This window comes from Xiphias gladius, chromosome 20 (genome assembly GCF_016859285.1).
Source record: "Xiphias gladius isolate SHS-SW01 ecotype Sanya breed wild chromosome 20, ASM1685928v1, whole genome shotgun sequence".
Classification (NCBI taxonomy): Eukaryota; Metazoa; Chordata; class Actinopteri; order Istiophoriformes; family Xiphiidae; genus Xiphias; species Xiphias gladius.
This window is the reverse complement of record NC_053419.1, coordinates 25,442,979-25,466,151: the sequence shown is the minus strand read 5'-3', so window position 1 is coordinate 25,466,151 and position 23,173 is coordinate 25,442,979. Positions and strand designations below refer to the sequence as shown.

The window sequence follows — 23,173 nt, the reverse complement described above, 5'->3', positions numbered from 1 at the left end:
AGAGGGAGAGCTCCTCATACACTGGCAACACACTGTCCATACACACACTGCTGTCCACATACTTTTGTCCACACACAATGTCCATACACACTGCTGTCCACATACTTTTGTCCATACACACACTGCTGTCCACATACTTTTGTCCACACACTGTCCATACACACTGCTGTCCACATACTTTTGTCCACACACTCCATACACGCTGCTGTCCACATACTTTTGTCCACACACACTGTCCATACACACTGCTGTCCACATACTTTTGTCCATACACACACTGCTGTCCACATACTCATGTCCACACACTCTGTCCATATACTGTCCACATACTTTTGATGGTTTGTCCTGTTAAAGTTGAGACATGAAGTCGTTTCTGCGGGAAACAGCTCAGTCGCTCTGCAGCCGGTTACTTTAGGTACAGTCACGGTTTTAATCCTCACGGTCCACTCGCCGTCTGTTCTGTCTGTTCTGTGTGTTCTGTGTTTACTGTGTGTATTGTGTGTGTGTGTGTGTGTGTGTGTGTGTGTGTGTTCCTACACAGCCCTGGTTGGGATGTAAACAAAGTGGCTCGGAACGACAATTCCAGCCAATCGGCGACAGGGGGCGATCGCGCTCGTCCACAGGAAGGGAGAGGATGAACGGGGCAGTGGGCGCGAGAGAGACGGTAATTCTGGCGCATGCTAGCGTGAAACGTGACAGAGAAGGAGAGATCGTCAATTTAACAGCCCAAGAGGAGAAGGTCCGAGGAACAGAGGTTGAGGAAGGAGTGGTACGATCGGGCGGGAGGGCAGACCCGCGTTAACATCGGGGAGGTTTCCAACAGCGGAGACGAAACGGTCGGACTGGGAGAGAGACTCAGCCTTTTTCTGCCGGGACCGACCCACGGCCCGAGTGAAGGGCACATAGAGAGGGTGGTACAGAGACCGACAGAGCCAGTAAAAAGCCTTATGGATTTTTAACGGTGCACCTGCCCACCGATGTGGAGGCCCACTTGACGGACCCTTAGGATTTGTCCCGGTAGTCCCGATGGTCAGTCCGACTATGTTGGAGAGACCTCTGAGAGTTGAAAGGTATGAAGACGGATGCGGTGGTTGCTCTGTTTCTGCTTGTCAGGTGTGTAAAACATTAGCTTTGCTTCGTTTCACTGGGCCAGTAGGTCACTATTGTTTTGACCCGTTTGCTAATGTTTGTGATCGCAACTCGTTAGTTAGCAAGCAGGTACCGGGCAATTACTTGCCCACAGACATTCAGCTACTCTCTAGTTTACCGGGACATGTTGTTGGTGTGGTGTCAGCTATAGGAGCAGGAGCGTTGTGAGTGTCGCTGTCTGCAGCTGCTGTGCTGGTCCTGGGAGACCGTCTCGTCCTCTCTGCATGTTTAGCTTCACTGCAGCAACCTTAGGAACAGTTTGCTAACCCACAACCAAGCTAATGTTAGTTTCTGTACTTGCTGTCTTCTTGTTTGCTCTGTATCATTGTGTTTGTCCGTACAACATGTGACGGGTCTTATAGCCTAAACAAAGACCTAAAATCAGAAGTTCACTAGCACAGTGGGATTATTTGGATTGATGCATAATTCGAAATGCTCTGCCAGGTAAATTACCTTCCGTCAGCTTAGCTACTAACCTACGGTCCCCTCTTCTGTCACTGTCGTGTTTGTGCATGTCGTTTGTTAGATGACATTTTATATTATAATGTTTGTTTTGCTTAAGCAATGAGAAAGAGGGCCCACTTCCACGCCGTATAAGACGCTTTGGATTCTGCCATTGTGTCGTTGCCTTGGCAATGTGCGTCCATGAACGTGGGGGGCGGAGCTTCGGAAGGGAGGGGTGTATTTATTTTGCTGTTGAGTTCAAGTATCAACAGTCTTTCTCCAGAAATCCTGACACCCCCTTTAACTCTTTAATTTACCAATGAGTTTTAATCCACTTTACTTATCTGAACTAAGTTAAAGTGAAACTGAGAAGCGTAAAAACAGAGAATGTAGAAATGTTGAAGAAATATTTAAACGGAAGATTTTTCTAAACAAATATTTTTGAAGGTCACAGACATTGTGGTTGTTTTTTTTTTTGTTTTTTTATAATTGTCATGAATAAAAAACTATCACTAAAGATTAAACACGTATTAAATGATGTTTGAAGTACAACACAAAAATGACTCATTACAGATCCATAGATCAATAACTAATGGTGGCGGAAAGTAACTAAGTAAAAGTTGTTATTGATTTTTATTCAAAACAGAAATTTCTTAACTCCCCTTACAAATGACCCTCCCAGCCTTGGAAAACATCCTCTCTCATGGCACCAAGGATGCTGGTGGTAATAATAAAAATAATAATGATAACAATAACAATAACTAAACTCCAGTAGATACTCTGCCGACGTGCAAACCAGAATATCACCTACAACAACCCATGAAATACCGGATGGTCAGGACGCTTTCATCTGGAAACAGACACTCACAACAAACCGGCGATGTGTCCCATGCAGTGCGAGGCCTCGTTTGTCATAGGTTACGTGGTTTTCTGCGAAATGATACAAGCCTTGAAGCGAGGCCCTTCGTACTCGGTGTTCGCCTCGGAGCCTCGGCTTCAAACATCCCATCTCTGACCTAAAAAATCTCTCTAATGTTGTCTTGAAAAAGTTTGATGGAGGAAGCAGTAGGTTTGGTCCGGGAAGTTTTGCTAGCTCCCCTGTAAACAACGTAACAAGATGGACACCTTACTTTGCTGTAGCTCCTTTAAAAATAGTGGGCCTTTACTGTAGCAGTTTAGCTGAGTGAACCGAGGTTATTTAAAGCGATTTAAATGTTTCTTATCCCTCATTCAGGTCATGGCAGTATGGTAATACTGGAAATAGGTTGTGGTGATATTTTGGTAACGTTAAATGGCCAAAGGTCTATGTATTGTTGTTGATATTTGGTAAGTGTGTTTAGATAACCAGTAGAACAGTAAAATAAGTAGACTTAATTACAGTGTTAAAAGTACTGCTCAGATATATTTTTGAAGCTGGTAGGCAGCGGTAACTCATGCTGAGTCGTTGTACACATTAAGACTTTGGTATGTTAAGTATTTCTGTTTAACTTAACAGCAAATTCGTACATTCATATGTTGTAAATGATACCATACCAGCAGTTTCATAGATGAACCCTGTTTTGTAAAGTCATTGTACATTTGTTATAAGGAAGATAATGTGGACAAGAGACAAAGTTTGTGTAAATGAAGAGAAAAAGCAGGAGAGGAATTCAGTTTAACAGAGAACTGCCTGCAGACCAAGAACAACCAGTGTCTCCTGTCTTTAACAAGCAGTACTGCAGTTCAGATACTCTTTACCACAACCACCAGTCTGTACAGTATGTTCACAGGTCCATCCGAGGAATAATAATCTGTGTACTACTACTGCTACTGCAACTATTACTACCGCTACTGCTACTATTAATACCGCTACTATTACTATTACTACTGCTACTATTACTACTGCTACTACTACTACTATTACTACTAGTACTGCTGCTACTACTGCTTCTAATGCTTCTACTGCTTCTAATGCTAATGCTACTGCTGCTACTGCTACTACTACTGCTACTGCTGCTACTGCTACTACTACTACTGCTACTAATGCTACTAATGCTACTACTGCTACTACTGCTACTGCTGCTACTACTGCTACTACTGCTACTGCTACTACTGCTGCTACTGCTACTACTGCTGCTACTACTGCTACTGCTGCTACTGCTACTGCTACTACTGCTGCTACTGCTACTACTGCTGCTACTGCTACTACTGCTGCTACTGCTACTACTGCTGCTACTACTACTACTGCTGCTACTGCTACTACTGCTGCTACTGCTACTACTGCTGCTACTGCTACTACTGCTGCTACTGCTACTACTACTACTACTACTACTACTGCTGCTGCTGCTACTGCTACTACTACTACTACTACTACTACTGCTGCTACTGCTACTACTGCTACTGCTGCTACTACTACTACTACTGCTGCTGCTGCTATTACTACTACTACTGCTGCTACTGCTATTACTACTACTACTGTGCTCTCACAGGGGCCATTTTCATACATTCAGTACTTTACCTGATAGTTGAAGGACATTTAACTGATAAACTTCATGTATTTTTTTAATGCAGGACTTTTACTTGTAATGGCATACTGTTTCAGAGTGGTATTTCTACCTCTACTTAAGTAACATTTGGAGCACAGCACTTTAACTTTTAGTATTTGTACACTGTGGTACTTGTAGTTTTACTGAGTACTTCCTCCAACACTGCTTATAACACGATACCATTACTTTTGATACGTCATGTATCTTATAATACTTGTGTAGTTTAGTGAGAGCAGATGTTTGACTTGAAGTACTTGAAGTATTTGTACTTCATAAAGGATCTAAATACTTGTTCAGACGGACAGGAAGAGCACACATTAGTTTCAGGTAACTTCAAAGTGTTTCAGGTGTTGACTCACCTGTCACCTGTTCGGAGGCTGCAGGTGTTTTTTCTTCTTCTTCTTCTTCCTGAATCTGAATCTTTCTTTAAAGAAACAAAATTATTCTTCTCTGTTTTTTATCCTCTTTCTTCTTCTTCTGAAGTGAAATAAAGTCACAAACCCAAGGACACAACACAGACAATAAAAAAAGAAAAAATCTGTCTCTCTCTACTTTTCACTGTGTGTGAAGCTCACTCGACCGCCTCGCCCAAACCTGTTCTACCTGATGACACTCCCTCTCTCTCTCTCTCTCTCTCTCCCTGTTCATTCTCTGTGGGGCTCGACCACTCTAACCTCAAAATGTCACTGATGACATCACAGCATACGTGAGGGTTAAGGCGGGGTTAGGGTTGGGGTCTCGACAGCCGCTAGTCCAAAAAACTTCAGTCGACACTGCACTTCCTCAGGTCCTCAGAAAGACCGAAAGAGAGAGAGGCAGACAGAGGGACACAGAGAGAGAGACAGACAGAGGGACAGTAACCGGTCGGACAGAAACTGGTTTTCTCACTGTCTCAGTCCAACAACAAGCCCCGCCCATACTTTGCACCTATTGACTGAATTTTACAGTTTGTTTTTCTTTTAAATTTTTTTACAGGTGACTCCATACATTTGTCAAAACTAAGTTCACATTCTGAAAACTATCCTCTCAGTTTTTATGAAGTATACAGGTACGGATATTATTTTCTTCATTTGTATAAACATATATCATGAAGCAAATGATAAATTATGATGAAATTGGTTCTCATGTTTTCATATTAATGTCGGTATATAAAAACGGCACCAACCCAATAATCTCCAATAACTTCCTTCATAGACACCTGATACCTGTTATGTATAAAAGCCAACAACGAACTTTTAAACTCAGAGTAAAGTTTATTTATAACAGTTCTGACTGTTGCTGCTTTATCTTTGATCATAAGCTTCAGCTCCAGTCATCAAGGATTTCACACTTTTTACCTGAACATTCAGAGAAGTTGCACACTTGTTTCAGCCACGAGTATTTTCTGTAGGTTTTCTTCAAATGCTGCATATACAGCACAAACAAACCGAACACGAAGGTGTATGTTGCCTGAGAGGCAAAATCAAAGGCAAACAAAATGAGTGAGTGCCTTGTTGCTGCTTGTAAAATTTGATTGTGAGCGCCACTGATCAGTGAAGGACAACAGGTGAATGTCTTATCCATCCTGGTGCAGGAGAGAACAAGTCCTTTAAACCTAAGCAGACTTTCTCATTTACAGAAATGTTGTTTCCTGTTGTTGATGCAGCAGTTTTTAAAACAGTGAACAGAATTGGAGACCAGCAGGGACCTTCAGGACTGTTTAGGACTGTTAGGGTCATGGATGGATCACTGACCAGGTCTACAGAGTACTGGACCAGAGCCTTTTATATAAAGGGGCTGTTAACATTTCTTGTAGGAAAGTCAATGAAACAACCACAACTGGACCCAGACAACCAGGGGGTCTGAACATCTCCGTGTTTACTGCCTGAGAGTTTGTTAAGAGTGTCTGATTACCTGTAAATGATGTCACCTGTAAAATCAGCTGTAACAGGTCAGGTGCATAGTTCTACCTATTCCTAAATGATTTAGTCTGTTTTCATTATTTTTTTTGTTGATGTTTTTCACTTTTAACTGGACTTTGCACTGACGTTTCTGTCAGTTATAATGTTAATGATAAATATGTGTAATGTGTCTGTTTTTCTTGTTTAATAAAAAGACAATAAGGCCCCCTACCCAGCACCCCCCCTTTCCGTTTCCCGCGGAAGCCCCTCCCTGTTAGCCGTTAGCCGTTAGCCGCTTAGCTCTGTGGCCGGACGACAGGAGGAGAAGCCGGGGACGCGGAGGAGAAAAGCACGGACAACAGGAGGAGATGGTCCCGGCGGAGGACGACAAAGAAGCGCGGTGACCGGAAAGCGAGCCTGCCGTTGGAAAAAGCCGCTTCCCGGTGCGTTACTGCGGCTTAAAAGGGCCTAGGAGAAGTTGAAAAACAGCGAGCCCCCTCCCGACTCTCCCACTCCTCCTCCTCCTCCTCCTCCTTCATCCTATCTTTATTTACCGGCAGAAACGAGCAGAAAAACGACAGAAAGAGAAAAGCAGGTTTTTTATGTCGCTTTGTTTAGTTTTTAGTTTGTGTCAAAGCTGCTGTTAATAGAGTTTAAAAGCCCGTTAGCCAGTTAGCCTGCTAGCTTCAGTTTCCTTTGGTTTTAATGAGGAGCGGATAGCGTTAGCCTAGCGTCAGTTTCCCTTTGGCTCTAATGAGGAGGAGCGGATAGCGTTAGCCTAGCTCCAGCTTTAGGGAATGTAAAGATTTTCAGTTTAAAAACAGATTAAAAATGATTTTTTTTAACATATTATTTATGGTTAAAGGAAGTTCTGAAGGAAGAGGGATGTTTTACCAGTTTATACGAAACTCAATACTTTAAAGTTGTTAAACGGTTAATTAATTTTATTATTGTTTTATTATGATCTAAGAAGTGTTTTGGGTTAAGGTTGCAGTTAATTATTATTTTCATTTTCAGTTATCATGCTAACGGCTTTTACCCAGTACTTTCTTACTTGTTTCTGACTAACTAATGTGATTTAAAGGGTGTGACAGTGAATTCAGTTTAAGTGTCTGGAAGGTTTTGAAGTGGTTTGAGAGGAAGTTTGAAGACTTTTATGGACATTTTTCAAAGTTTAAGAGCAGTTTCAGAAGTTTTTTTAGAAATTTGCTTAGCGATTTAAAGTTTGTACTGTGACATGGGGGGGGGAAATATGGTTTATAAATGATTTAATAAGTGGTTTTGATCAGGGCTGAAGCTAATGTTTTTCATAAGTGGTTAATCTGCTTACTATTTTACTTACTACTACTAAATTATTTATTACATATTTGCTTATTGTTTCTAGTGTAATACAATGGATTCTGAGACTGACAGGTTTGGAAACAGTTTATTAAGAATGAATTCAAACTGATGCCATTTTCGATAATTTCGGTAATTTAAGGTTATTTAATCTAACATGAAGGAGGTTTCCAAGTAACATTTGAATAATAATTGGTTTTGATCAGGGCTGAAGCTAATAATTATTTTCATACAATCCATCAGCCTACTATTTTGCTTACTACTGCTTACTTATTGATTACTTACACATTTACTGATTATTTCTCATGGAATTTAAAGACTTTAGAGACTGTGAGGGTTTTGAAATCAGTTTGAATGTGTTTTGGAAAGTTTTTAAGAAGTTATGAGTAATTTGTGGATGTTGTGTCAGTTTCTGAGAAGGTTTTAAGCAGCCATGGTAGTATTCAGTATTTTGAGCCCTATAAGTAGCAGTACCACAGTGTAATAAATACTACATTACAAGTAAACGAGCAGTAGAATCCTATCTCAGTGAAAGTAATGCGTAATATCAGCTATTTGCATTTGGTGTATTAAGATTTGTGTGATATAATAATGAGGCTGTGTTTTAATGCTACACGTTTTTATTCTACTAATCTTTGTTCTCTCTCTCCACAGATGACCATGCAATCATTCCCTGCTCGCCCTCAGCGTTAGTGTGTGTGTGTCTGAGGGTGTGTGTGTGTGTGTAGGTGTGTGTCTGAGGGTGTGTGGGGGTGTGTGAGTGTGTGTGAGATCCAGAATGGGATTTGGTCGGGATCTGAGAAATTCCCATGAGGGATTACTGAAGCTGCAGGACTGGGAATTAAAGGTACAACTCTCCACACACTCTTTGTTTTAAATCGGCTTTAATGTACATGTCTGTAACACAAGTCAGTCCAGGTGTCAGCTGACATGTAACAGCTCAAAGCAGTTGAAGTGTCAGAAGGTCAAAAGGTACAGTCACGTTACGTTTCTGTTCAACAAAATTTTCCTGCTCGTGTCAAAGCACAACAATCCCTGGTCTTCCAATCTCCAGAAACAGCTGGAGAAAACAGGAAACGTCCGTGGTACGGCGTCAACAGACGTGAAAGGGAAATGGAGCGAATATTGGAATTACAGAAATGTAACGTGATATGCCATCTCCTGCGAGTGTGATGATGTCATCCACTCCAAGTCTGACCATTGAATAACACCAAAGTTAAATCTGAGAGCATCTGAAATGAGTCCTACTGACACTGTGGTCACAGAGAAACTGAAAGGTCTGAATAAACTGAACTGACAATAAAGTTTAAAGGGACCTGTTAAACTGTATCAGAGGTTTAAGAGGAGCTAAAAAAGGCCTAGAGATGAGCAGTACGTTCACATTTCTGATATTTCTGAATCTATGGGTGAAATTAACATTTTGAAAATCGGCCTTTTTGAATTTCTGATCACGTTTGTGTGCGTCTGTATGTTGGGAACTCCACTGAAGTTTTAAATATGAAAAAATGAATGCTGTCTATACCGTGTCCGCTGTTTCAGCGGTCTCTACGGTCTCTACAGTTTCTACTGTCTCTCACTCTACAGTTTCTACTGTCTCCACTGTTTCTGCTATCTCTTCTATCTCTGTTTGTCTCCTCTGTCTCCGCATCTCTCTTTCTGTCTCTGTCTGTCTCCTGTGCCCACTATTTAAGTCTGTTATCTCTGCTGTCTCTGTTATATCTACTGTCTTCGCTGTCTCCACTGTCTCTGCTGTTTCTGCGATCTCTTCTGTCTCTGCTGTCTCTACCGTCTCCGCTCTTTCCACTTTTTCCGCTGTCTCTATTGTCTCCCCTCTGTTTTCTGTGTCTTTTGTTTCTGCGGTCTAATTGAAACAACTTAAATATGTGTTTGTCGCCCTCTAGCTGCTGGAGACGGTGAAGCGTTTCATGACTCTGCGGGTGAAAAGCGATAAGGAGTACGCAGCTCTGCTGCTCAGCATGACTCAGCAAACTGAAAAACAGGAGGCTGCCGACTACGTCAGCACGGTCAGCAAGGTGAGCTGACTCACCTGTTCATTCAGTCCTGATGTCCCTCGCCCAGTTTCAGACCTGGTCTCAGCCCCTCTCTCTCTGTGTCAGTCGTGGTCTCAGGTGGTTCGTCAGACAGAGGCGTTGGGTCGAGTGATGAGGAGTCACGCTGACGACCTGAACTCCGGTCCTCTGCACCGCCTGGCCACGCTGATCCGAGACAAGCAGCAGGTGAAAAAGAGCTACCAGAGTCTTCATCAGCAGCTGGAGAGCCACAACCACAAGGTCTGCTTGGAAACGCACTGGGGGTGGGGGGCTTGAATTAAAACACTTTGGAAGGGGATGTTTGATCTGACAAGTTTTAATTTGTGAGTTTTTCAGATTTATTGCTTCTTTACTGTTTCTGAGCTAATTTCACTATAAAATACAAAACAAGTACATGTGAAAATGTCAGTGCTCACTGCTGACAATGCTGCATTTGAAACATTTGAAAAAGTTGAACCAATGAAACATTCTAAATTGTCAGTATAAATTTCAGTGCTGACCTTTGCTGAAATGAAAGTGCTGATAGGAGTTAATGTCATCCAGGTGTAGGTGATACATTGGAAGTCCTAACGGACATTGTTGCCACTTCAAGTGTATAGTATAGTATATAAGTGCCAGCAGAAGTTTAAGCACTGAAAGGTCTGAATAAACTGAACTGACAATAAAGTTTAAAGGGACCTGTTAAACTGTATCAGAGGTTTAAGAGGAGCTAAAAAAGGCCTAGAGATGAGCAGTACGTTCACATTTCTGATATTTCTGAATCTATGGGTGAAATTAACATTTTGAAAATCGGCCTTTTTGAATTTCTGATCACGTTTGTGTGCGTCTGTATGTTGGGAACTCCACTGAAGTTTTAAATATGAAAAAATGAATGCTGTCTATACCGTGTCCGCTGTTTCAGCGGTCTCTACGGTCTCTACAGTTTCTACTGTCTCTGCGGTCTCTACAGTTTCTACTGTCTCCACTGTTTCTGCTATCTCTTCTATCTCTGTTGTCTCCTCTGTCTCCGCTGTCTCTACAGTTTCTACTGTCTCCGCTGTCTCCACTGTTTAAGCTGTCTCTGTTATCTCTGCTGTCTCTGTTATATCTACTGTCTTCGCTGTCTCCACTGTCTCTGCTGTTTCTGCTATCTCTTCTGTCTCTGCTGTCTCTACCGTCTCCGCTCTTTCCACTTTTTCCGCTGTCTCTATTGTCTCCCCTCTGTTTTCTGTGTCTTTTGTTTCTGCGGTCTAATTGAAACAACTTAAATGTGTGTTTGTCGCCCTCTAGCTGCTGGAGACGGTGAAGCGTTTCATGACTCTGCGGGTGAAAAGCGATAAGGAGTACGCAGCTCTGCTGCTCAGCATGACTCAGCAAACTGAAAAACAGGAGGCTGCCGACTTTGGTCAGCAAGGTGAGCTGACTCACCTGTTCATTCAGTCCTGATCCTCCCCCAGTTTCAGACCTGGTCTCAGCCCCTCTCTCTCTGTGTCAGTCGTGGTCTCGTGGTCTCGTCAGACAGGCGTTGGGTCGAGTGATGAGGAGTCACGCTGACGACCTGAACTCCGGTCCTCTGCACCGCCTGGCCACGCTGATCCGAGACAAGCAGCAGGTGAAAAAGAGCTACCAGAGTCTTCATCAGCAGCTGGAGAGCCACAACCACAAGGTCTGCTTGGAAACGCACTGGGGGTGGGGGGCTTGAATTAAAACACTTTGGAAGGGGATGTTTGATCTGACAAGTTTTAATTTGTGAGTTTTTCAGATTTATTGCTTCTTTACTGTTTCTGAGCTAATTTCACTATAAAATACAAAACAAGTACATGTGAAAATGTCAGTGCTCACTGCTGACAATGCTGCATTTGAAACATTTGAAAAAGTTGAACCAATGAAACATTCTAAATTGTCAGTATAAATTTCAGTGCTGACCTTTGCTGAAATGAAAGTGCTGATAGGAGTTAATGTCATCCAGGTGTAGGTGATACATTGGAAGTCCTAACGGACATTGTTGCCACTTCAAGTGTATAGTATAGTATATAAGTGCCAGCAGAAGTTTAAGCACTGAAAGGTCTGAAAAAAACTGAACTAATGTGAAAACGTCTGAAGGGCGGAGACTCGTTTAAAGTTTTCTTTCAGTAATCCTGCTTTTTGTTGCTAGGTAACCAGGAGTGACCTGGAGAAGTTGAAGGCGACGTATCGTCAGTTGAGCCGTGATGCAAACAACGCCAAAGAAAAATACAGAGAGTCTCTGGCTAAAGGTTTTTTACTATTCACTCTTCACTTTGTCTGTGGACAGCTTGTTTTCAGCACGGTTTATAACATTTTAAAACTTGAAACTTTTGAATATTTAAGTTAAAATTCAGATGCGCTTGAATGTTTAAGTTGTGTGATGTTATGTGCTGATGGTTATTGAAGTCTTTTGAAAGATAAGGTGTTCTAAACAGCACTTAATAGATTTTTTGAAACTTTTAAAACAATTTTTATTTTAACCTATGTTTTTTATTTTTTTACTGTGTGAAAGTGTTTGAATTGTGAAGGTTGATGAAAGATCCTAAACGGTTGTGAAGTGCATGGGAAAGTGTCTCTGGTTTTAAGATTGTTGATTTTCTTTTGTAAAGTCTGCAGTTATTGAAAGTAACTGAATGTAACTGAAAGTAGTGGAACCTGAGCCCTCCCCCTCCCTGTCTCTGGTCCAATCACAGGTCGGGAGGCGGAGCGTGCCCGTGAGCGTTACGACAAAGCAACAGCAAAGCTCCATAACCTTCATAACCAGTATGTGTTGGCGGTGTGTGGCGCTCGAACGCAGCAGGATGAACACCGACGCCGCGCTGCGCCTGCTCTGCTCGACGCTCTACAGAGGATGCAGGAGGACATGACGCTCGCACTGTGAGTCACATGATGCATTAGTTGACATACATTATTAACTGACATGCTACTGGACATACAGTATTTACTGATTCCTTACCTGGCACGTTACCTGACATGTTAACTGGCACGTTAGCTGACATACAGTATTACTGGCCTACTCTACCTGATGCATTTCCATACACGTTTACTGACACACCAACTAACCTGTTAGTTGACGCTTAAACTAAGACGTGTATGGACACACTGATCAGCAGCCTGCGTATGGTATATTTATGTGTATTTTCTGTGTATTACTGCAGTAAGAGTATCCTGGAGGAGTACTGTGAGATCAGCAGTCTGCTGACGGAGGAGATAGTTAAAGTTCATCAGGAGATTTCAACAGCTGTTCAACAGATCGACCCGCTGGCAGAGTACCAACACTTCATCGATGCCTATAGGTCAGAAAATCAGTCAGACTGTGGTTACCATGGTCTCTCTCTCTGTCTCTCTCTCTCCTGCTTACCATGGTAACTGTATGTTGTCAGGTCTCCGGAGAATCCTGAGCCAACTGTTGACTTCGACACTTCTCTATTGGAGGAGACGGACAACCTACCGGCCAATGAGATCCTCTGGAACACGCTGACGGCCGACAGCCTGCAGGCCATGTGAGCTACTACAAAACAGTCACTACACTGTTTCCTGCCAAAGTAAAAGTCTTCCTCTAAAACTCTGTTAAGAGGTTTTCCCAGAACTGTCTTTGATATTTAAATTGTCGAAATGTTTTTGAAAATTTTTCATACTTTTCAGAAAATTGCAAGACGTACAGGCCTCGTCCAAAACTTATAAACGATTTACAAACCTTTTATAAAATTCAGAAGCATACTGTTCAAACCTTTAACACAAAACAGTAAATTTTCCAGTCTCTAAATTTTAAATCTGGTTTTTTTATTTTTAGAGTTCACATTTTTCTGTATTTTTGTGGCAGCTGACGATTTTTTTCACAACTTAAAAAACATTTGCTTCTCTCTTTTTGTGTGTTTCTCAGGCTGTCGTTGGCGACGGAGGAGCTGTCACTGACTCAGCAGAACCTGAGGACAAAGGAGGCGCTGGCTGACGACCTGGACACCAAGATCCAGACGAGTCAACAGAGCACCGAGAGGAGAAGCGAGTGAGCCTGAGGAGACAAAGAGTCAAAATCTCTGTTTGGTTTCATGTCCTCTCCCTCTCTCTCTGTGTCCTGATTCTCTGTATATGTCTCTTACCCTCAGCTGTGTTCTGCTACTCAGTCAGAAACTGTCTCTCCTCGAGCTCCGTCACGCTGTCCAATCGCTGCGCGGCTCAGAGGCCCGCCTTGCTTCCCAGAAAGCCCTGCTGGATGCCAAGATGGCTGCCGCCGCCACCTCCCCTCCCCCACCGCCGCCTCCCCCTGCGCTGCCGTACGAGGACGATGCCCGATCCGTTGGATCCACCGTAAATATTCAGTCATTAATTAATCTCTGATCTGATCTCAAGTCTGCACAGGAACTTCAGCTCATAGAAGACTTTCAAAATAAAGGCTCCTTTTTCTCCTAACTTGGTTTGCGGGCTGTAAACCTTTTAAGTTACAAGAGCTGGATGGCGTGTGTTGGATTTTTTTTACACTTATTCTCTCTTGAATCTTCTGTAACTGCATGAATGTGTGTGTCTGTGTGTTTCCCTTTGTGTTCAGGATAAAACGAAGGAAAAGAGCTCTCGGTTTGACACTCTACGACACTCTCTGGCTGGTATGATTCGATCTCCTAAAGCCATGCTAGGTTCCTCCACCTCGGTGAGATTCATCTTCTGAGATAGCCTTTTTTTGCCTGGAAACTGACTCTGACACCTGATCTGATTGGACAAATATGAAGTTATAGAAGCTGTGTGTGTCAGGATGATGTTGTAATAAGATTGTAGTACAGTGTGTAACAGCACAGCTCCATCAGATATCACAACACACAGCTTGACAATGAGTTCGAGGTCCTCGACAGCAGTGATTATATATACTGTCGAAGCAGAGGTGTTGTCTCACTCTGAGCTGAGGTAGAAAGAAGAGTCTTTGCTGCACTTTTTGGAGGTTAGGGTCTGTGCTGAGGCCCATTTGAGCGTATTACAGATGTGGTGCCAAGAAATCAGAATGAGGCAGTGATGGATATGAGTTTTGTCCGGTTTATGTCTGACGTCGATAATTTTGTAAATTTTAGAGATTACTGTCTGTGCTCCAGGTAACTGCTTGATTTTGACTGTTTATATTTCAAGCAGTTACCTGGGGAGGGTAACTCACCATTACCCTCTGTTGCCTGACAGAGTCAGGGTCAGTGTTCATATAAGCAGATCAGAGTAAACAGGATAATTAAACCAGTTATTGCTGATTGCACTGGATCAATGGGGGGTTTGAGTGTTGCTGATTAATATACCATTCTGACCAATAGAGACAGATATCATCGACGATGTAATCACCACCTGACATGACCTGAGTCCCGGATTTACTGTATGTATATTCTTCTGACCCCCGGCAGCAGTTCTTTGATGTGATCCCGACGTCGGAGCGCCCCCTGGCAGAGCAGGAGTGGTATCATGGCGCCATCCCCCGCACCGAGGCTCAGGAGTTACTACGGCAACAAGGAGACTTTCTGGTGAGGGAGAGTCACGGTAAACCGGGCGAGTACGTCCTGTCGGTGTTTTCTGACGAACAGCGACGACACTTCATCATCCAGTATGCCGATGTACGTATATGCACCGCGTTCGTTAACTACATATGACAACGGGCAAATGTTTATGTATGATGCACTACGGCCCAAAGGTTCTTAACCTGTGACACCGCCAGCCCCCGAGGATGAACAACTGTGTAGGAGTGCATAATGCAATAGTCAATCTACCGGTACAAATGTTAAGAAAACATAATAAATTAAACTGTATAATGTTCCGGCATCACAGGAACAATGTGATGTTGCACCCCCAGGTTAAGAACCACTGTACCACTGAACCCCTCTACTATAGTGTATATTAGTAAATGAATATGCAATCATATCAATGCTCTCGCTCTCTCTCTCTGGTAGAGTCAGTACCGCTTTGAAGGGACGGGATTCTCCACCATCCCTCAGCTCATCGAGCATCATTTCTCCACCAAACAGGTCATCACCAAGAAGTCTGGAGTCGTGCTGCTCAACCCCGTTGTCAAGGCAACCACTCATATATTCATCTGAACATACATGAACATATTCCAGTCTGTCAGCGTGTTTCAGCTCAGTGATGTGAATGTGAATTAAAAAGCTTTATTACTAATTTTTCTGTGTTCAGGACAAAAAATGGATCCTGAACCATGAGGATGTTGTGCTGGGGGACCTGCTGGGAAAGGTGACCTGCACACACACTTCAGTTTTTCAGTTTTAATTTCCAGTTTTTAACATTTTTAACCCCTCTCTGCCTCCATGTCCCATCATGCCCTGCTTTCTGTTGTTTAACAGGGTAACTTTGGCGAAGTGTTTAAAGGGACCCTGCAGCGTGACAAAACACCAGTCGCTGTCAAAACGTGTAAAGAAGATTTACCTCCAGAGCTGAAGATCCGCTTCCTGTCTGAAGCCAGGTCTGCATTTCACATTAATCCTAAACAAATATTATACTACTGCAACTAATAATAATATTATTATTGTTGTTGTTGATGATGATGATGATGATGATGATGATGATGATGATGATGATGATGATAATAATAATAATAATGTTGTTGTTGTTGTTGTTAATAATAATAACAACAACAACAACAAGAGACCTGTACTACGAAGCAGGATTTGTGGTTCTCTCTACTCTGGAGCAGGTTACATTCGACATAACGGATCGTGTATAAAAGCTCCACCCACTGACCAATCAGCTCTCTTGGAAAATGACATCACCATTCTTAGAGGATCCCGTGGAGCTCAGTGCGCAGATCGTGACAGGGTCTCTTAGGAGGACTAGAGTGTTCAGAGACCAGCAAACCGCTTTGTCCCTCCCTGATGGTTTTAATATGAGCGACCCTCATTATTGCAGAGTCCAGCTCCTCAGCGGGACTGGACTCCTGTGGAGGAGCTGGTCCCCTCCCGTCGTCTTCATCTCATCGTCTGACTGAAGCACTGGAGCCTTGTACATTTTGTACTTATAAGAAATGAAAGTCAGTTTACTTACTGCTGTGTCCTAATGATGGGCAGTGATATTATGAGCCTGTTAACTTACACATTCACACAGGGGGTGATTTTTATTCCAGCTGTTCTTCCTGCATTTGGCAGCTGCAGCTGTTGCTCTTAGCCTGGATCATGTGTTTAACTTCGTCGTATTTGTCTAATATTATCGTTTGCTCTTCGTCTCTCACACATGCCGCTCTGCTGCCAGTAGACTTGTCCTTGTCTGTGATTGGTCATATGCTGTAAACCACGTCCCTTTCATGTGACTTTGCTCAGGAAAACCTGGGTTGACGAACTGAGTTGATAACCACAGTCATGTGACAGCTTAGTGTGATTATGGTTGGTTGGCTCAGTGAAGCCAGATAACGTGAAGATATCCTGTGTATGTTAAATTGGCTTTGTACTACAGGCCTCTGGTCAGCATGTTACACATACATAAAGAAAAAGAAAAATATTAATAAATGAGAAAATATTTTTATCAACAGCAGGAGGGAACAATCAAGTCATTTGATTTTTATTTTATTTTTTTAACTGACAAACATTCAAACAAACAACATAGGTATTGCATTTGTTTAAAAAAAATTGAAGCAGTTGTAAGTAATAAATATATGAAGAACATGACATAAATTCACGAGAATACAAAATAAATAAAAAATGTAAATTAGATACGAGAAAAAGTATAGAATGAAAAAAGTGAAATACATGAAAACAAAAAAATACAGGTGAAATATTAAATACATATGAGAAAAAATAAATAAATGAATAACGTAATCATATTAGGTAGAATATAAGGTTTCTTAAACTTGAAACCATTGGAATAAACTAAGTATCCACAGTTACGTTTATTAGATGTAGCTTGTTGTCACCTAAATATTTTGTTCTGCATTAAAAAATATTCAGTACCGTTCAATCAGATATTAGACTTTTGTTGTGTAAACGTCTTTGTCTGTGTCTCAGAGGGTTTGGACAGTGTCTCGGCTTCAATATCACTATTAAAAATGTGCAATATTCTCAAAAGGACCCCCATACTCTGAAAATCAGGTCAGCTGTGGAGTAGTATAGTATAGAAAGTATAGAAAATTAAGATTAAAGGGAAAATCATATCCGCTTTCTGATTGGCTGCCTCGAAAATGTGTATCTGCTCTGTGATTGGCTTGTGTCTCATACTGGCTGTCTGTGATTGGCTGCAGGATACTGAAGCAGTACGACCACCCAAACATCGTGAAGCTGATCGGTGTTTGTACGCAGCGACAGCCGATCTACATCGTCATGGAGCTGGTTCCTGGTGTGTGGAGCTTCTTACCTTGTTGTACCTTGTTGTTCTCTGGTTGGTCAGTCTTTAAGAGATTTCTTTGTTTGACCCATCACTGTGTCTGTCAGGTGGAGACTTCCTGTCCTTTTTGAGGAAGAAGAAGGACGAGTTGAAGACAAAGCAGCTCATTCGTTTCGCTGTCGATGCTGCCGCGGGTATGGCTTACCTGGAGAGCAAAAACTGCATCCACAGGTAACTCATTTTATACCTGTTCAACTGTTCAAACATCAGAACTGTATGCACAGGTGACACCCTGCTAATGGGGCAGGCTGATGCATCGCTGTCCCAGGTGGTATACCCACAATTAGAGCTCCTCAGTAAACGGCAGTGGCACCATAGCCAGTGTCTGGCAGACCACTTTTGGAGCAGTTTCATCCGATTCTACTTACCTGGTCTCAGGCCCAACAGAACTGGCATTCCGACTCTTCAAACCTTCAAGTGATCATTGACACACAGCTACCTCAGGCTCTATTGCCCATAAGTTGGGTTAGACTGGGTTTGCGCCTGATGGCAGAGTAAGGAACTGTTGAAGTAGATGGCTCCTTCAGCCGACCAGTATTCTGGATCATCAGCCTTCCCAAACCTTTAAAGACATCTGGGGGTGGCTGTTAAAAAGCCTAGTAGCCCTCGGACGAATCCGCCCCAACCCCTCTCAGAGTGGTACGCTTGCTTTGCCCAATGTAGTGGATGAAGACGCTGTTCAGCAGAGTTCGCTTTCTTAGTCCGAGTAAATGGTTGAGTTCTAATACGGGTGTTACTGCCCTCGTCTTCACTGTTGTGTGCGTCCATTGAGCCAAACCACGCACACATGTAAACCTACACCTACACAAAGGCGTCTTCCTGTCACACAGCCTGTCAAGACTTTGTTCAGTAATAAAGTTCTACTCATTGGAGCTTCTGGACTATTCGTGATTTAATCAGTCACTTTGGTGGTTAGGCTGTGATTTCCCAGAACCCAAGTATATGAGTGAGGCCTCTGTCAGAGTATTCTGAAAAATTCCTGATAAATCTGATTCTGTTTAATAATTCTTTTCACAAGCTTCCTGTCATGTTACTTTAATGATAGATAGATAGATAGATAGATGAGGGAAACTGTCATGTTACAGCAGACTGGAGATAACAATAGAAGTAAAATTAAAACCATAGCTGCAGAATAAAAAATATACAATATATACACCAGAAACAGAATTATTCAGAAATACAGTGTGCGGTTTAAAAAAGGCTGGAGTGTGTAAAGTGTAGCGTGTGATAACTGCAGGGACAGTATGATACAGACAGCATGTACAGGTGATAGAGCAGCAGTGTGTTCACCTGTCACACTGAGGTGAGCTGATGTACGGTGTCATGGTTTCCTGAAACGTTCTTTGTGACAGCGGAGCTGAATGAGTCTGTCAGAAAACGAGTTCAGTGAGCTCCTGCTCCTCACTGACTCAAATGTTTCCAAGTTCTGACCAGTGATGGTCCGGCCTCGTCGACAAGTTTATGGATCCTGCTGGTCCCCCAGCAGACCACAGCCCAGTAGATGACACTCGCTACCACAAACTGGTAGAAGATCTCCAGCATCGTGCTGAAAGACAGTAGGGTCAGCTCATCCTCTTCCTGTACGCGGCGTCCGTGTTGGTCCTCCAGTCCAGTCTGCTTTTCAAAGGGACACCCAAGTACTTGTAGTAATAATAGTGATAATAAAACAAACTAAGGGTGTTCAGTCAGTACGCACGAGATGTTCTGTGAGTTTTCTGCACATGTAAAACTTCCTGTTGTTGCTTCACAATCAAACCTCTCCACTGCTCACCATTGTGACGCTTTTATTGTGAAAGAACTGCAATTTCCTGAAACCAGTCTTCAGTTCAGAGCTGGTTGACGTGGTCGAGGTCAGTGGGTCACAATTGACCTGTCTCTCTCCCAGTATTAACCTTGTCGTCTCCACCTGTCTCTCTCTCAGGGACCTGGCAGCGAGGAACTGTCTGGTGGGGGAGGGCAGCGTGTTGAAGATCAGTGACTTTGGGATGAGTCGTCAGGAGGACGACGGTGTTTATTCTTCATCCGGACTCAAACAGATTCCCATCAAATGGACCGCACCCGAGGCCCTGAACTACGGTAACGCCTGACACACACCTGTCTCACGTGGTGATAAACGATATAAACTTGTTTACTCACTACTACTCTCCTGCTGCACTGAATCTGTGTCCTGCTCTGTGATTGGTTACTGACTCTTTGTGTCCTGCTCGGGGATTGGCCGCTGCAGGTCGTTACAGCTCAGAGAGTGATGTGTGGAGTTACGGGATCCTGCTGTGGGAAACCTTCAGTTTGGGGGTGTGTCCTTATCCCGGAATGACCAATCAGCAGGCCCGAGAGCAGGTGGAGAAAGGTAAACGCACAGAGAGGAGGAACCGTTGATTCCTCATCTTGTGTTCATTAAGTAAATTATTAAATTTAAACAGGTTTTAAACCACAGAAGTCAGTATTAACTCGTCCCAGAGTTTACAGACCTATTTAAAGCTTAATAAGTGAAGAGGACACTTGTACCATTAAATGTAGAAACATAAATTACTTAGTTTATTCATCTGCACGGAAATATAGGACATTGAATACACTATTTGACATATTAAGAGTGAAAAGTGTTTTTTAAATGGCCTTTGATGTGCACATGAACCACTTGGTTGTAGAAAAAATAGGAGGGTTTTTTTTAGATATTTTTATTAATAACAAATCAACAGCTGCACCTACAGACCTGAGTTGTTTGATAAAAAGTCCTTAGTTTGGGTTAATGAGCAACTTCTTTCAACAAACTGTAGGTGCCGGTGTCCACACAGCAGGGGGCGCTGCAGAGTGGGGTTAAATAATACATAAACCGTGTAAAACATAAATGAAACAGTCATTTCTGAACTAATTGAAGAAGATATTAAAACTCCACTCGTTATAATGAATTGTTATTTCATCTTTTATTTTCATAATCACAGTTTTATAGGGTTTGGAAAGACATTGGGGAAATTTGAAATAAAAACAGACTTTTGACAAACATAATGAAATAAAATAAATAAATAAAACTACAATGGCCCTCAGTAGAGCACAGACCTCCACCAAGGCCGGTGTCTTCAGAGAAAAAAATCAAGTTCATAGTAAATGATCCGGACCAGAATGTAGCGGTGTCTTCCCTGGACCCTGATCCGTCCCTCCGCCAAGTTTGGTGCAGATCGGTTCAGTAGTTTTTGTTTGATCCTGTCTGTCCACTGGTCGGACAAATCCAGTAACCGGGGAACGTGACACGAACTCCTCCCCCTCCCTCTCCTCCTGGTTGCTAGGTTACAGGATGGCGTGTCCTCAGCGTTGCCCTGACGACGTGTACAAAGTGATGCAGCGCTGCTGGCAGTACAACCCCGAGGACCGACCCAAGTTCTCCGAGCTGCAGCGAGACCTCGCCGCCATCAAGAAGAAGTGATGACATCATCAGAGACAGAAGAGGAAAGCCGAGTCGCGTCATCGGCGAAGACGAGTCACTTTTTAAAAAAAATTTTACGTCAGGTGGGCGTGGTCAGCAGGTGGAGGTGGTTCAGGGACACTGGCGTGGCGTCTTTTCAAAAACTAAAGATATTTAAAAAAAAAATAAAATAAAATAAAAAAAAAAAAGTCCCAAAAGTTTTGTTAAAAACACTATAAAAAAACAACCCTGACTAAAAACAGTTCAGCTGCAAGACAAATTTATGAATGTCGTAGCAATGTCCACACGGACTAAACATGTCTGTTAGCAACACACTACAATGTGATAAATCTATCATTTAAAATCAATATGCTAGCATTTAGCATTTAGCAGATGTCTGAACTCTCATTAAAACTACATTGTAAACAGCCAAACACTGTCAGGTGGTAATGATGCCTACAGGTTATTATGGAAACACATTAAAATCAGACCTCAGCCATGATGGATTTGATGATCAGTCAGTGCCACAGCCGCTCAGAGAATAATTTTAGAAAACATCTTAAAGTTAAGCCTGGAATAATGGAGCTAATAGCTTAGCATTAATTTAGCGAGGGTTTTTAACAAATTCACTAAAATGCTTTTGAAACCTGATGCACTCCCCCAGCACCCTGACAGATGTTTGAACGTTTACATCAGCCGGGCAACGGCTCTCGTTTCACGCTTTAACTTGGGTGAGCATGATTTCAATGTGCCAGACGTGTTGACAGTTAGCGTGACTCCGAGCTTTAAGTTACGCTGAAAAACAATTGAAAAAGGCCAAAATCTGCTAAATCTAACCTGCTGCTAAAATCCTCATCGTTTTTATTTATTGTGAAAAACTTTGGTTGCCAGCATTTAAAAAAAAAAAACACCAAAAAAAATCCTTTTTTTTTTTTAAATATAAGCTAAAAATGTAAAGAGACTGACGTGCTGCAGGTGTGATGTCCGTTAAACCACACCCCTAGCACTACTGTAACCAGGGCAACAGATTGAACACTAAAATCTATTCCACTGCTGAGGAACATCAGCTGTCAGCACTAACATAAACTCTTGTTTATTTTTACATCTTCACTGTTTCTATTTTTATTTATTATGTTTTTATTAATTTTATTTCTTTTTATGTTTCACGTGTTTAATCTTCTGACAGCAGCTTAACAGTTTAAAAATTTTACAAATTGTTTTGGAAGGAAAATGAACCTTTATTCTAAAAAAAAAAAAAAAAAAAAAAAACAGCTGCCAATCATCACACAGACCACGCCCACCCCGACTTTTTTTTGTTTGTTTTGTTTTTTTTTCCTTCTTTTTTTAAATTTCTAAAGTGTGACTCCAGGAAATGTTTCTGACCAATCAGTGATTTCCAGCATGATGTTGTCAGTTTAAAAAATAAAGTTTTGAGAAATAAAAAGCAGGAGAACAAGGAAAATTTAGCTTGAATACATTTTTAAAATTTCTCCACGCAAACATTTACCCCCCCCCCCCACAAAAAAAAAAATTCAATCTAAGTAAATCATGGCTAAAAAAAAATAGCTCATTATAAGTCAAACCATCAGCACTTACTTGGTGTATTTCCTGTTTGACATGGCAACTGAAATCAGTTTATACACACAGACTAATATATATACAGTTCATTCAGAAAATATTCAGACCCCATCACTGAACTGAGGTAGTACAATGAAGCGATAGTCCTGATTGGTCAACATCACTTCCTGGACCATGTGAGGGCGGAGCCTAAATGTTAGTGATGTCAGAGCTACTGACTGTTACTGTAAATAAATAAAAGATGTTTTTACAGTTTGTTTTGTTTTTGTTGAAACATCATCTGAGTTTTTCCAGTTTTCCTTTTCGAACACTAATCGTCTGTCTTTTATATTTGTTTAAGCTCTTTATAAAAATATTGTAGCATTTATTATGAAAATAAAACAAATATGAACACAGACAGCTGACGTGTGACATCGTTTATAACATTTTAATTTTTGGTTTTAAAAAAAACAAAAGTTGAATATTAAATGAGACATAAAA

At 42.0% G+C, this 23,173-nt stretch overlaps 1 protein-coding gene across 5 annotated transcripts; it reads left to right on the top strand.

Moving 5' to 3' along the window:
* Positions 1-628: 628 nt before the first annotated feature.
* On the top strand, positions 629-22,652 carry fer (fer (fps/fes related) tyrosine kinase). 5 transcript variants are annotated; one of them, XM_040157031.1, is made up of 21 exons: positions 629-1,070; positions 6,214-6,441; positions 7,991-8,183; positions 9,238-9,369; positions 9,454-9,627; positions 11,522-11,621; positions 12,066-12,249; positions 12,531-12,668; positions 12,756-12,875; positions 13,256-13,378; positions 13,479-13,680; positions 13,919-14,017; positions 14,745-14,951; positions 15,285-15,407; positions 15,526-15,582; positions 15,693-15,811; positions 17,576-17,670; positions 17,766-17,889; positions 19,640-19,794; positions 19,943-20,065; positions 21,000-22,652. In XM_040157031.1, the coding sequence occupies exons 3-21, from the start codon at positions 8,115-8,117 to the stop codon at positions 21,134-21,136; spliced, it is 2,481 nt and encodes an 826-aa protein (XP_040012965.1). In that variant the 5' UTR covers positions 629-1,070; positions 6,214-6,441; positions 7,991-8,114; the 3' UTR covers positions 21,137-22,652. The 5 variants fall into 5 exon arrangements, with proteins under 5 accessions (XP_040012965.1, XP_040012967.1, XP_040012963.1 ...); XM_040157033.1 differs by having other exon boundaries at positions 629-1,113; positions 14,748-14,951; XM_040157029.1 differs by having other exon boundaries at positions 629-1,113.
* Positions 22,653-23,173: the final 521 nt, after the last annotated feature.

Excerpts from the sequence above, each read along its gene's own strand:
- fer (XM_040157031.1), top strand. The coding sequence starts at position 8,115 with ATGGGATTTGGTCGGGATCTGAGAAATTCCCATGAGGGATTACTGAAG. Across the intron at positions 9,628-11,521 it reads TGGAGAGCCACAACCACAAG|GTAACCAGGAGTGACCTGGA; the intron begins GTCTGCTTGGAA and ends TTTTGTTGCTAG. Across the intron at positions 11,622-12,065 it reads CAGAGAGTCTCTGGCTAAAG|GTCGGGAGGCGGAGCGTGCC; the intron begins GTTTTTTACTAT and ends GTCCAATCACAG.